The sequence below is a fragment of the Ptiloglossa arizonensis genome, chromosome 7 (genome assembly GCF_051014685.1).
Source record: "Ptiloglossa arizonensis isolate GNS036 chromosome 7, iyPtiAriz1_principal, whole genome shotgun sequence".
In the NCBI taxonomy this organism is placed as follows: Eukaryota; Metazoa; Arthropoda; class Insecta; order Hymenoptera; family Colletidae; genus Ptiloglossa; species Ptiloglossa arizonensis.
Window position 1 is genome coordinate 6,521,845 of NC_135054.1, and position 16,160 is coordinate 6,538,004.

The window sequence follows — 16,160 nt, forward strand, 5'->3', positions numbered from 1 at the left end:
AGGAATATAATACATACATACATTACATAAATTCTGTTCTTGTAACCGAAAAACTATTAATGAAAACAGTAGATATTGTTAAACTTGCAGAATGCTTATATAGTTTTACTAAATTAGAATTTGATATGATCCATACGTCGCATACACGGAGCTACTTTATCATTTGTTGTTCTCAAACCCATACTTGGCTATAAAAGTATGGAATTACTCTATAGTAATGTTTTTCCAAGTCTTTGATCATTTTGTAGAGTTGTTACTACTAGTTGTCTTTGTATTGATATGTTTTATAACAATATCGATTATTTCATTAGAGAAAATGCACTTAAATGCATCACGAATGGGCAATATTGCAATAAATGCACGCGTGCCATGAATACTTCTTTGCCGAATAATATTGCAATCTAAGATTTAGTGATGAAACAGTGGTTGTTGATTCCACATTGTACATCTGTGGCTACAAAATTTTCGAGGGATTCATGGATGACTTCTGTTTCCGAATCATTCGAATCTTCGATATTATTTTACTATTCGTTGGATTATAACAAATTATAACTGAATATCACTTAATTGATATTCAGCGATAGTAAAGAAACTTAATGTATTTCAGAACTGAAAATGTGTGAAATATTTTCCAATTCGTAAACTAATAACCCAATGATCCTACTAGTACAGCGTAACAGCGCACAATTCGTGGAAACAGCAAAACTTTTCTTTAAGAAGAAAAGAGCAATTTACGTTAATAGCTTCAATGCTATTTAGTTAAATCCAAAGAACCTTCTAAACAATACAGTAAGAAAACATAGTCGTAGCCGACGTGACCAGTAATTAAAAAGGGTTTGTCTTGACCGACAACCACTAAGTACCTCTGTCAACCTTGTAACATTTCAACCTCAGTTATTTCAACATTTAAATTAAAGTTATTCATGTTTTAATTCGACTGATTTATTTTTACTATTCACTCGAGATTAATTTCCTTCGACGTAAAGTGGAGCGATATTAGAAAGCATCTTTCGCTAAATTGCTCTAGAAAAACAATTACTTCGAATCGCACTGAGTAACATAAGGCATATTAGGAAGCACTTCGATAACTTTCAAAATAGTAAAAAAATTACATTCGTATCATACCGACTTGTGGGCATATTTCATCCTCGATTATTATTTCTCGCTCGAATCTCGTGTGAAAGCTCTTGATGTAGAAAGGCTAGAAGATAATGGAAAAAAAAGACGTAGAAACAAAATCGTTGCTATGTGTTCCATTGATCTAAGCAGAAACTCTTGGGGTACCAAGAAAATGGTGATTACATGGAAAGGTTAATTAAATAAAAATTACACATCAACTTAACTGTATCGTAGAGAAGCATATTTTCTTGAAGTAATTCATACTACTTTTACTAATGCCGGAATGGTTGCATACGAGAATCCTTTTTTTACTAACAAAGAACATCTGCAAAGTTGTTTTCCTCTATCCTGACTTTGAAGAAACTTGGCGGGTTTGTAGAGCCGCCAAAAATAAAGGATACGCATATTTTTTAGCTACTGTAAGTCGAGTTTAAAGCGTAAAAAAACTACCCTCCTGAGCTTCAACTTTCTGATGCGAATCTTCAAAACTATGAGATGCACAAGCAAGAATTTTTAACAAATTCTACATGATTTATGACAGAGAATAACACGGTATAACTACCATCGGTCGACAATTTAGTAAGGAAGTAAAAAAATCATTTATAAACACCGTCGCTGCATTATGTACCACTTATCATCCAAAGCAGATTGTAGTTTCAGAAGACTATTTAGAAAAAGACTTTAACTTCTTAACCACCCCTGCATACTATAAAATATTGAATCTTTTATTTCAATTATTGCAATATTATTTCTTATTATTAACATAATATTGCCGGTTTTAGAATGGAATCCACAATGTTTCGTCATAATGCTAATACTAATTGCAAAATGACAAAGAAAGGGTATTAGGATTTTGACAGTATAAAACTTTCGTTAATAATAATTCACAATTAGCACATAAGTAATTTTTCTAGTGGATTCTTCGATAAGGCTTTTCCTAAATATCCCACTTTTGGGACCAATTTCGTATTTGGTCAAAAGGTCCTAACAGTGACCATTTGAATGAAAAAAATTGAATAGAGAAAAAGAAAAGTTGAAATTTAATATAAAACTAATACTCGAATTTAAAATAAACAAAATTTTGATTTTTTCGATCTTATTGATAATTGTCACGATTAAAGATTGTTGCCTACAGTTATTTTTCTTTAAATGGTTTCGTATTTATTTCCAATTGTTACCTTTTACGTTTAAAACAGGATCTTTGCTAGAGAAGCCTTATCGAATAGTCTACTTGCAAGTACAAGACGAAACGCAACAGTACGCTTTTTAATACCAAAAAAATGACTTCTTATGTACTACAAGAATATAAGACGCATTCCTGTAACAGTAATTATTTACTGTCTTAGCAGATCTTGGATGTGTATGATACTTATTGCTGTTACGATTTCGAAATTCTTTTTTTAAAAAGCTGTACATCGAAAATTTTATAAATTCATGCAAATACTGATTGTATCATCTTAGAAATGAATTAACAAAATGCTTGTCATTGTTTGAGCCGTTCATTTTGATAGTGAACCATTTTAAAGAAATGGACAAAGAATATCTACAAGTAATGTTTGAAAAATTTGAATTATTTTCATAAAAAAATTTCACTTTCAAGGATATAAAAAATTCCTCGTGATAAGGTTGGTTTAAGTTTAGTTGCTAAACAACTTGAGAAAATTATTTATAATGAAAGAAGTGCAAGTCCGCGAACATAATTGTTGTTATCAAGAAATTATGGTTATGAAGATGGCCTGTACATTATGATTATTTCAAAAACCTTGATCACTGTAACAGTGATAGTAGTCAAAAATGAAAATATTTGAATTTATGTAACGGTCAAAAAATAAGAAGAATGTCGAGATTAAATAAAAAACATGTAGCATTGATTTGTTGCAATATATGATCCGAGATCTGAAAATAAGTAAATATAGTGCGAGTCGTTGTTCTGATAAATTTACAAATTGTTAAGTATAAATCTAACCCAAAAGCATCTAACGAATCGGTTAGCGCTTATCAATATTTTTGGGAAACACAAATGAACGTATACTACTTTCATAACGACTCGTTTAACTCCATTTCAATACACACACAATTAAATACACAATCTGACGCTATCAATTAAACTCCTATACCATCGTGTTTATTCAATTGAACGGCGACAAAAAGTATCGATCACCGAAGAATTAACCCGAAAGTATTATACCAGAACATTGAATGTCTCGAAGTCGACCTATGGTCAATATTATGATTTTGTTGCAGTTTCTCGACGCCTGTGAAAAATTCGGTATCGTTAACATGGAGAAAAGCCAGAACGCGTACGTGGGTGCCCTGGTGTTACGGCAGCCACTCGACTACAGGGAGAGACCCTTTTACCAACTACTGCTGAAAGCGAGCGTGAGTAGAGCTTGAAAATTGATTTTAATTATGCTGTCAGGAGAACGCACATCGTCTATCCATGATAAGACGCCCAATATACATAACATCGAGTTTATCATGAATCCGGATACGCGGCAGATTGCGGAAATAACCGCGACAGGAGCGATCAGGACCAATTACTATTTTGTAAAAAAATTTGCAACACCCTCTGATCTTTCAAATAAATTCACCTTTTTAGTAGGTACGTTTTGCTGAAAACTTGCACAGTAATTAGATATTATTTAAATATAATTTGAGATGAAAATTATAATTGTATTTGGATTTAAACATTTTATCGCTGTGAATTTTCTTAACAATTATTATCCGTGAACTTCGTCAGAGTAAAAAACATTCATTGTTATACAATATTGTTGCTTCTATTTGTCTAGAAAGTAGTATTGAAGTAAAAACTAAATAATTGGTTCTTATTTAAGCTATTTATTCGCGACATTTATTCGATCAGATAATTGAACTTTTATTTATTTACTATAAAACATTTTATTACATAATTTAGTTTCCAATTTTTATTCAACAAGTAACGGATCAAAAGTTATTGATTCGTTATTCGTTATCCGAAACTTGTATCTGGATAAAAATGTTTCTCATCTGTCCGACTCCTGCAATTCAGTAGAACAAGTCGACCATTGATCAGCCAACCGGCTGATCAATTTTTGACATTTTCTACTAAACAATAGTGGTAGGGAAATCTAGAACTAATCAAAACCACTTTTTATGTATGTAACCACTGAACATTTATTTGTATTCAGAACATTTTGACTCTCCGTGTAGTTCTTCTACGGTAAAATACATTCTACTATACGAAATAATAAACATAACATAATAATAACTAAGAGAAAGCTTCAAATGTAAAGTAGTTATAAATAACTACAATAAATATTATTATGCAAATAGAGTAGGATTGTAAATATTAAATCAATAACGACTGTTTAGTGTATCACATATATGAAAAAAAAATCATGTTCCATATGCACTTTTTTAAATTAGCTACATTTGTTACAACTTAATTTCAAGATTATTAATTTCGTCCAAATTGTTTACATTCCAATTACTTATCATTTAATTGCATTATGATTATTAATTTGTAGAATGTATTTTACTGTAAACGACCCACATTTGAGATCGAAAACGTACTGAATATAAATAAACGCTCGGTGTTTTTTTTTTATAATCGCAATATCAAAGTAGAACTTTTAACTTATAGAACGTGCTTGGGTTACAAACAACTGACTAAAAACAAAGGATATAATTATTTCATAGATACTTTTAAATAAAACCGCTTCGTATTTGTATCAAACATTGTCAATAAAATTAATTTTTCGCTAGAAACATTGATATGTAAAGTCGTACATGCTAACTGAATCCGATGGTACAGTTATCAAAGTGAACGTGTATTGCGAAGCTCGGGATAAGCAGAAAGTTCAAAGACATATGACAAAAGAAATATTTGGATTATTAAAAGAAAAATTGCAATTTGCAAAGAATTATTACAAAGAGAAACATTTTGTTCGAATATACTACGTAAAGATCGTAAAAAGATGTGATTGATTTTAAACTTTCAAAGAGAGAATCGAAGTTAATATATTCAAATGAAGTTATGTTGAGAAAATGATGTGATAAAAGGGATGTTTATTACATATCGATAAAATTTCCTAATCCAATGGCGAAATATACGTCAAGAAGAAATAAAATAAAAAAGCAACTATTTCTTATGTTACATTAACTAAAATTTATATCGCGATTTAAGTATCGATCGCTAAGATCAAATATTGGCATACTTTCCTATCAGAAGCAAAATCTTACACTAATATAAAAAATTGACAATTCATTTTCTTCGGATTATGTTACTAAATTCTTATTTATTAGCAATACATTTTTGCAGAAATCAAATAACACAACTATACGAATATAGATTACAAATAATTAAAGAACTACTAGAAGTTCGCTAGAAGTGAACTACTAGAATTTTTGTCTACCGACAAAAATTCAGAATATATGAATGTATTATAATATATATAATATATATAAATGTATTAAAATAATACATTTCGATTGTAAAAAAAATTACAAACTATAATTACAACAGTTATAAATAAATATTGATAAATATGTTGTATAATATTCGGTAGTTTGTAACACTCGGTTTATTCGTTATTGATAAATAAATAATCATCATCAAAAGGCTGTGACGTACGTATCTACGAATTATGTATTATGAAACGAAACCTTTGGCTCTAGTTCTGACCGACAGATCGCAGCGTGACGTTTAGACTGCTCTTGGAGCAAGCATCTGTCAGATGCACACATCCAATGCAATCGCGTACATTGAAAAACGGTGATAGAAGCATGCATCTCCATTGCATCAGTATACAAGCGTACGTTAAACGCACACAGCTGATGCTAATAGGAAATCTCACTTTGACACTTTAACTGCCGTGTCATATACATATACATACGTACATACACGTACGACACTGATCTTTCAGTTATCGTAGCATCGTTTCTTAAGATCACCTGCTACGGGCAACGCTATTTAGAAATTGAATGGATTAAAAAATTCAATAACTTGTGAAATTATGAGACATGTAAAGTGTTGTAAAGTGAAAGTACAACACTGTAAAGTGTAAATCGTCCGTGTTGCGCTATTTTCAACACGTTCGGTTATTTTTGCGACAAATCGTGTATTTTATTTACAAAAATTTCTATTCGTACAAAAGACTTCCTGCAATTAATCGCAAATTGCACCGATAAAGGATAGTAAAAAACGCAACGCTCTATGACAAAACGCAGAGATTCTTTTAACTTTTCACCGTTGAATTAATCTCTACTTTAGATTGTAATAATTAAATCTACAGGTATATGTAAAGATCGAATAAAGAATTAAGAAATCTTCCAACATTGTCAACAACAACCAAAGAGCTCGCATACTCGGTGTTTCTTTAACTCGAATATCCAGAACATTTTAAACGAGATTTATTTATACTATTTATACAAATTGAATTTTAATCGGGATTGAACCCATCTTTTGGGCATTGACAAGTAACCCAAGTTTCGTATGTGTTTTACCAATCAAATTACCATAATAGCGGCATTTGTGTCGACACGATAAGCCAACCCGCTTCAAAACAACAAATTATACTTATTTTCCCCGCCTGTAAAGGATCGGTGTCATCTTTCAGAGTTCCTTTGGAACGTAATTTGTTTAAATCGGTGGCCAAGCTTTCGTTAGAATTTAAGCTTTCGTTAAAATTTAAAAAGCGCGCGTTGAGGGTGGGCGGGATTTAAATGACTACGCTTTAAATGCCACCTAGCTCGCAATAGTGAGAAAGGTGACCCGAGGTCGGGTCACGAATGCCTTTTTGCAGACATGAATTTTCTTCACAGGACGGACTGAACAATGAAACCACGGGGGTAGAAATCAAAGTGGCGGACATACAGAACAGCCCGCCGGAATTTCTGGACTCACTAACGGGTGTGGTGCGCGAAGACGATCCCATTGGAACCTTGGTCATGACTATCAAAGCCAGGGACGGCGACCGAGGAATGCCACGGAAAATGATCTACGAATTGGTCACCAGTAAGTCAAAACTGTATCTCGTTCTCTGACCATTTAATATCCAGTATCGACGATACTCGAACATTTCGATATCAAAGTACTTTGTAGAGTGTGTAAAGGTATCGAGTACTCGGTACCTATCTAGCAATTTTCGATTGGTTATGTTTTTTAAGTAACTTCTGAAGTAACAGAATTTACGGTAGGACTAGGTATCATGCGTGACAGACAAGATGATATGTAAAACGGGACAGAGGCAAGAGCTACGTTTCGGTTCCTGACGGTCACTATTAACATAGTGGTAGGATCCCTGTATTTGTAGAGGTTTCGTTCAATTGCTTATTGCAAAAGCAGCGAATACGGGGATCCTACTAGAGTTTCTTATGTGATTATTTTCTTTATATTTCTATTTATTTATTCATTTATATATTTAGTGTGAAAGTTTACTTTAGTTACTTTCCCCCAAATCAACTTGTTTTCCCTGTTTTTTAAACAAATACTGTATTTTAGCATTAACAGGAAATACAGATCGCTGGAGCTTGGGAAACTAATGTGTTTTTGCTGGTTTTTGGTAAAAATCTGAAAATTTATAAAATCCGCAAAATGAACAATTTTTATCTGAACAATAATTGCCGCTTAGCCTTAATTTTCGAAATAGCTGTGAAAATTTTTCAAGCTGAAAGACGACAGTTAGCGATGCATTCCGAGCAGAAATGAAATCATTATAATCATAAAATTGAATACCTCTTGAACTCATTGAAAAAACGCGTTGGATTAACTTTCAATTGTGAATGCAATACAAATAATTTATAATAGACGCGTTTTTCATATTCCAAAGAAACTTAGATGGCTTCTTTAAACATTTTAAGTAAAAGTTTCAATATTATTATATATCATGTTACGTGTTTTTAATTTGTTCCATTATATTATATTACTGATATATTTATTTATTTACGCATTGTGTAAACTATTTTACAACATTTATGTTCCATTACTGTCTTCGAACTCAAAATGTTCATTCAAAATAATTTGTTCCTCGTCAAAAGAATTTTATAAAATTAACAAAAGTTAGATTTTCTATTATTGCATATTATATCTAATAAACAGTAAAGAAATTTTATAATGCGTTAATAATAGTATTCCACTTGGATCCGAATCTACGTCAATGTTTTAAAATCCACCGCTCGCTTTGCACCGTTTCACTTGTCTCGACGTATCTCATTTCTTTTCTTTGTCAGCACTCTTATCAGTATGTGTGAGAACTTCCGCCAATCGTAACGCTACAACGAAAAATAGGTATGAAACGAGGCGGGCACTCCCCACTCTTCCCGAATTCCTTCCAAATATCATCAAAACGGTCACGCACGATACATAAATTTAACGATACTTTCGAGGAAGCATCAAATGTTCATCGCTGCTTTCGTGGAATTATCAAACATATATCGTTAGCTTCGTGGAAGTACCAAATTTAATACTATTCGATGGGTACTAGATTACGATGTACGAGTTGGTATCGATAGTATTGATTCCATATCATTTCCATCGTTACAATCTAACCACATAACGTTCACCCTCGAATGAACTCTAGCAATTATACAATCGAGTGAAACTATGCTTAATACTAACGCTAATGCACGGATAGAATAATAAAAATTAAAATGAAGAAATAACTACCTCTAAATGTTCAAAAAAATAAAAGAAAAAAATGTTATGTTCATTTAAACTAGCTACCGGAAAAAATACGCCGGAAAAGTGGTTAACCCCATATGTTGGCTTTTAACTAACGACCACGCGTGACAGACTTGTTCCGTGTTTATATTTATTTCGCTTCTAGTCTTTGTAAAAATAATATAAAATCATTGTGTAAGTTTTTTAATATAAAAAGCACTTTTCGAAAGTAATAATTTTATTTATTTCTCAACGTTTCGTTCGTTCTCGAACCCTCTTCAAAAAACAAACCGATAGTAACGCGATAGTAACGCAATTCTATACTACAATACATCAAATATCATATTAAATAAAAATTATGAATTTTAATTCTATAAATAAATTATTTATGCAAATGTTGCAAGATTACTGTATAGCAATAGTTTTATTATTGGAGACCTTATAAAAAAGCTACAAATGTTGAAAGCACTATCATATTAGTGCATGCAAATACAACATTTGTCCCCCTGTTGCACCTCTTAAATGTTCTTTTTTTTTTTTTGTTCGCTTTCAACCGATTTAAATTGTACTATAATCGTAACGTAAGAACATAATTGTGTTCAATTGTAACATTAAATAAAAATCAGTCCTTACTATTGTAATTATAATTGACAACGTTTGAGAATCATAGTGTCCATATATAGGATACGATAGTTCAACACAAGAGCTTAAGAGTTGCTAGACTGGATTTTGCAAATTAACTCTCCCCAATTAACGCATTGAATGCTTTGGAGTTATCGGCGTTATCATTAGGCAACGCATGTGTATGCGATTATATATATATATGTAAATATTTTGATAAGATACAAATAGGAAAACAGGATTAAAATCAAAACACGTTTTATCGTACGTAGTAACGAAAACATGTAACGGTATTTTGAATGAATTTTGCATATTTTAATTACATAGTACATACAAATGCACGTTACATATTTCGTGCATATCTGTCTCACTATATTAGTTTCACTTTCCACAAAAATGTAGCCGAAAAGTTGGTATTTATTCGAGCTAACTTTCGGATTCTCCACGCAATAATAACAAAATTAGAAACAACGGTACAAGCTTTAACAAAATTATAAATATCGATATAAGCTTCAACAAAGAAGGAACATACACAAAGTGTTCGACGCCGATTTTAGTGAAACTTGACGTATTTTTTGGGTAGCCAAAAATAAGAAACACGTATTTTTGTAGCTCTGGGATTTAAATCCAAAGGATAAAACTACCGTCCAATTTGTCACCTCTCTAATGCTACCTTGAAAGCTACTTGGACGTATCGGAAAGTTTTGCAAAAAATAGCTTCTCACTTTCTTATTAATTTTTTTATCGATAGGTACGTCGTGCTTTTCCGATAAAAACCATAAAGAATTTGTTGAAAAAACTTACTCGTATCTCCAACAGTTTTCAAGATGGGGAAGTTTCATCCCTTAGACTCGAGTTTCGATAGGACACTTCGCAGATGTTCCTTGCGAGTCGATAAAGTCGATTGCAGATATCATTGAACATCTAAAAAGTATACCCTTACGCTGCCAGCAAAAAGAAAACCATTAGGGCAATAGTTGAACGTGTACTACAAAAAAATGCAGATCGTCACCCGATATTAAAAATTAATATCGTTAAAATGTTGCAGCCATTGAAAGACCAGGGACGATCGAAGCACGACGATGAAGAAAAAATTAACACGTTCGAACATTCTTTAGCGAAACTAAAATTCGTCAACTGATGATATATTTACTCGTGAATAATTTTACTATCTCCCACTGTTTCGCAACCCTTTTTACCTTATAGGCACATTGCTGAGACATTTTATTTTTTGTGTCAATTGAATTACAAATAATAGCGATTCGCGAATTTATACATGGAAGATAACAACAAGTAACGCTTACCAAAATAAACAAAATATGGACAGTCGTCGACCTTGCAAATAAAACTTAAATTTTGTTTGTATTTGCTACAATTGTTGTATTTTATCAAGTAATGGATAATGCGTTAAAGGTGTTGCCAGAAATTGTCTAATTTGAAGCCATACAAGCCACGCAATAGATTAAATATATAGGAATTTATTCAGTACCGGTGGTTATAAAATAAGAGTGAACAAAGTTCTAGGATATACGTGTATCGAATGAGGTAGTAGTAGCAACAAAACATCGACAAAGCACACAATTAATAATTATACTAACTACGCTATTCTTTCTTTACGTGACACGCTTTGACAATTTTCACGACATTCTCACACGCATTCATTCTCGTTCATTCTAATTCTTAATCTCTTTCACTCCATGCGTCTGGTCACGTACGCCGAAAATTTCCCAGTGTGGCGTTATCTCAATCGCTTTTCTTTCACACTTCGTCCGCTCGTCTATTCCAAACACTTCGAATTCTCTTCAAACCGCGTGCAATCCCTTTCATTCTCCTGCATTACCACGAATATAATTCCAAAATTGTAAACTAGTTTCGTAAGAAAAAAATTTCTCCCCAGACCCATTCGACTATTTCTTACTGGACGACGAAACCGGCGAGCTGAGAACGGCGAAACCACTCAATAGAGAAGCGTTAAAGGATTCGACCGGAGTACTCACACTGACGGTAAGAGCGCGAGAATTGATCGATGGCATGCCAGGTAACGACGACACGACAGTCTCAACGGCGGAGGCAACGGTCACGATAAAAGATGTCAACGATGAGCCGCCTGCCTTTAATCGTCGCGAGTTTAATATCGAAATTCCGGAAAACGTGCCGAATGGTACACCTCTGCCCCATTTGGACATGACTGTCAAGGATCCTGACGTTGTAAGTTTATCAAAATTCTTCTCAAACTCGTCGTCCTCTCCACTTTCAATTCTTTGATTCTTCGTTTCGTCCTCAATTAAAATACGGTTACGGTTCTATTATACGATCTCCACGTTACAAGATTATTTATCGAGAAAGTACAACACAGATTTTGCAAATGGGTAAAACTTGTTTTCGATCAAAGTAACGTACATGCAACGATTGATTCATTCGTCGAGACGTTGATTCGTTCGGGCAGTTACATTTTTATTTATCGATTGTGATATAGTTCGTTCTACAATTCGAATTCTTATTTTTATTCAACGAGTAACGAATAAAAAGGTGTTCACCTTTTGTTCGTTGTTCAAAACTTTTGTCTAGATAAAAATGTTATCTATCTCTACTTTTAGAATTTGTAAATCTTCTAGAAGTATCTGCTTTAATTGATTATACAGTGTTCCGGTAATTGTAGTGTAATTAGCAAGAGGGATGATAATTCTCTATAGAAACATATCGAAATGGTAGAATAAAATTTTATTGTATGACTTTCTGTCATCGAGAAGAGCAACTTTGTATCGAACAAAAAATAACAAAGTTATTAAGTTATTTGTTAAAAATAACAAATTTTATAAAAGCGTCGTATCGATAATAAACGCTCCTTATATTTTAAAAACAAATTAATCGTACTTAAAAACATAAATAACAGTTTCTCATATTTCGATAATTATTTACAACACTAACGACCATGTCGAGTTCAATGACCTTGATGTACTTATGTTCGAACGGAAAGGTCATCAAATATCCTCGATTATAGGTCGCTCACTCTTCGTTTTGAACATATATTACCGAAAAAGAAAAGAATAATTGATAATTACCAATAAACCTTTATTCATCGCTCTGGGACATTTGTAAATCTTTCCCTTTAACGTGTATCAAGATCATTGAAATCGGTAAGGTCGTCGATACTGTAAATAATAACTCAAACATCTAGCCAAAATAAAGAGCAAGGATAACAATTGTAACATCGATTCTCTTCGCAGCACGATGACTATTGAAATTGTTGCACTAAAATCGTTAAATTAAATACATCCCATCCGAATTAAGTATTTCACTCCATCGTTTGATCCAAATTGAATTACGTACCACAGTACGGTATATAAAAGCAATTTGTCAAGAATTCACTACCGACCCGCGCTTTTTAAAATTATTTGACAAAGTTTCGTTCAGTGAAAATCTAATAAAACAATACTTCTACCTTGGTTCACGATTCTCGGATGTATACGCGATTCTCGGATGTCGAAGACGTAACGCAACGTGAAAGTTTATACATAATTGCAACGTACTTTCGAAAATTTATAATATTGCGCCGTTACAGGGCCTGAACTCGGTATTTTCTTTGCGCCTGGAAGACATCACGGATGGCGCATTTACCATCGAACCGACTATGGCAACTGGAAGCACTTCCGTGAACATTCGTGTCGCAAATGGCTCGCTCGATTACGAGAATCCGAATCAACGCAAATTCATCATCTTGGTAAACTAACAGACCCTGCGTTCGCGAACTGTGTATTCCCGTTCCAGTTACTGTAACTCAAAACGGTAAAAATTATATTCCGTTGATTTTCTTTGCAGGTTGTGGCGAGAGAGGTTCACACAAATCCCAAGCTTTCTTCCACCGCGACCGTAACTGTCACCATTACGGATGCAAACGATAATTCACCTTCTTTCGGTAGACCCTCTTATACAGCCGTGGTACTGGAAACTGCACCGCCGGGCACGCCAATTATAACGATCACTGCCAAAGACCGCGACAGCGGACGGTGAGACAATTGCTTACAGTCTGTCTAACAAGAGCGTGTACGGCAAAACTTTTTCCTATGAATTGTTAGCTGGGAAATTGCCACTCGGGCAGGTACCCTGACCCTTCCTCTAAGATGCATTGTACAAAAATACTCAGTTATCGCCTATTCTTGGTCAGAGCATTACATATTTTGAGAGTTACACATTACGAGTGTCGCATACACGTCACGTTACGAAGCAGTGTTTCTGTGTTCGCATCCGAAAGGACCAGAAATGTCATACTCAGCGACTGCTAAGTACACGAAAAAGTCGAAAACATTTGTTAGTAAGTGGGTGGATCGATATTCGGAGGTAAAAAACGTGGATGACCTGCCAGATCGTGGCATTACACCAAAGACATCGAAAAAGGAAGACAAACTGATACTACGGACATTCGAGAAAAATCCTGGTCTATCCTTACTTTGGGGGCAAGTAATCTTACGTAAAAAAGGTGCGAATGTATCATGCGAAACCATAGGAAGACGTTTATTGGCCAATAATGTGAAATTTCGTAGCACGTTTAAAAAACCGTTACTCTGCGACAAACGTGTCGAAAAAAGACTCGTTTGGGCGAGAGCAAATTCGGACCGCGATTGGGACAACGTCATTTTTTCCGACGAGGATTCTTTTTGGGCACGTTCTTCGGTAACTCGTACCTGGTATACTCCTGCAAACAAACTCGTGCAACGGACCGTTGAACATTCGGTAAAGGTGCACGTTTGGGGTTGTTTCTCGAAACAGAGATTCCGGACTTTACACATGTTTACAGACAACCTGAATGCTGCCAAAATGGTTAAAATCTACCAGAGGGCTTTATTACCGGCTGCCCAAAGGTGGTTTACTAGGAGAAATGAAAATTGGTTATTACAAGAAGACAACGACCCGAAGCATCGAAGCCGACTGTGCACTGCGTGGAAGGAAGAAAATGGTGTCGATGTGCTTGATTGGCCTTCACAATCGCCAGATGCAAATCCGATCGAAAATGTTTGAGCTATTATAAAATTCAAGCTTAGGAGAAAGGAAATTTACACAGTTGAGCAACTGTTCCGACAAATTCGACCGGTGTGGAGATCTTTGTCCCAAAATTATGCAACGGAACTAGTAGAAAGTATACCTCGGAGATGTCAATTAATTATTGATAGTGAGGGCGATTGGACACCGTATTAATAATAAAGCGTCTTAGTCCATATCATGAAGAATATGTGTATTTTTGTTCAACTCAATATCCCAAATAGTTTTCGAGTTTTGTCGTACACGGTCTTGTTAGACAGACTGTATATAGTCATTCTTTCAAATTCGATTCGGTGATAACATTTTTCTCAACGAATTGTGCTCCAGATTCGGTACAGCTGGAATCGCTTACCAATTACTCGGACAAGGAGCTCAACATTTTTCCGTAGACAAGAAAAGCGGGACTATTGCGGTGGCTTCTTGCCCATCACCGGGTGTATCGCCTTGCTTAGATTACGAAGAACAAACGGAATATTTCCTCACGTACAAAGTGGGTGACTTTTGCATTTGTATGCAGAGTGAGAGTCTAGAAACTGAAAGTCTCGTCCTTCTTTCTTTGGTTGGGGATAGAGTGAAATTGATGGAGTAAACCTTTCGTATTTCAACACCCAGATCTTCTGCAAATATTATAACGCACGTGCCAAATACAATTGTACCTTTCTTTTTCTAATTGAAATCGTATAGATTTTCTACATAAATCGATCGTTTTCGTTCTGTTTATGGATGCGTAAACCTTGATGCGTTCCCTGGGTTCCTTCGACCCATTGCGTTCTTATAACGTATTCTTTTTCTGTCATTAAAGCTTTTGTAACAGATGCTTTTGTATTTCGTCAATCCTCGCATTGTATTATAAAGTTAAGAACGCGAGTTCCATACATGCGCGATATCTTTTATCCGAATACCTTGAATCTACAGCCAAACGGAAGAACGCATGACGGTTAAAGAGGTTATTGAAGTGATCTGAAAATGAAACGCGTTTAAAATTTTAAACTGGAATTTGTCAAAAGAATGTATATGCGTCCATTTTATAAGAAGGACAGTTGCACTTTTCGCTTTATCAATTTTCTCTGCATCCACTCAGAAAAGAGGTATCGACCGGCACAGTTTCCAAACTCACTCTACGTACACCCTTACTTTTTATATACTTTTTACATACTTTTCAATATGAACTCTAAGAGACAGCTAATCGTGAAAATTAAGTTTGGTGAAATTACAATCTACTTTAATCACTTGTTTTCTTTTTCGTTAGGCGACCGACAATGACGGACAAGGACAAACAACGAGCGTCTCGTTGCGTATTAGTTTATCGGACGCCAATGACAGTCCGCCACGATTTTTGCAAGATAAATACCGCGCCGTGATAGACGAAGGGGCCGAGAAATTTGAACCCGAGCTAAAAGTACAGGCCAGGGACAAAGATAAAACGTCGAAAATTACGTACACGATAGTAGGCGGCAATGAAATAGGATTCTTCGCTATAGATCAAGATTCTGGCGAAATCACGATTAAAAATAAAGGCCCGGTCGATTTAACAAATTCGACCCATGATTGGATCGCGCTGGTTATACAAGCGAACGATGGGATATTTGTCGATTCTGCGGTTGTCAACATTACGATTCGCGATGTCAATAATAATGCGCCGATCTTTCCCCATGATTTGTACGCTGCTAGCATAACAGAAATATCACCGATTGGTACGTAATTTTTTCAATTAAATTATTGCAATTATTAGGTTGCTCGGAAA

At 34.4% G+C, this 16,160-nt stretch overlaps 1 protein-coding gene across 2 annotated transcripts in view; it reads left to right on the forward strand.

The window, feature by feature from the left end:
- The window catches only part of Cad87a (cadherin 87A), a 450,687-nt gene that overhangs the window by 426,767 nt on the left and 7,760 nt on the right, over positions 1-16,160 (forward strand). For both annotated transcript variants that reach the window (XM_076316271.1, XM_076316272.1), the window contains 7 exons: positions 3,364-3,498; positions 6,922-7,114; positions 11,277-11,587; positions 12,942-13,100; positions 13,199-13,386; positions 14,744-14,906; positions 15,666-16,110. In XM_076316271.1, coding sequence (XP_076172386.1) covers positions 3,364-3,498; positions 6,922-7,114; positions 11,277-11,587; positions 12,942-13,100; positions 13,199-13,386; positions 14,744-14,906; positions 15,666-16,110 — 1,594 coding nt within the window. The remainder of the gene's footprint in view (positions 1-3,363; positions 3,499-6,921; positions 7,115-11,276; positions 11,588-12,941; positions 13,101-13,198; positions 13,387-14,743; positions 14,907-15,665; positions 16,111-16,160) is intronic.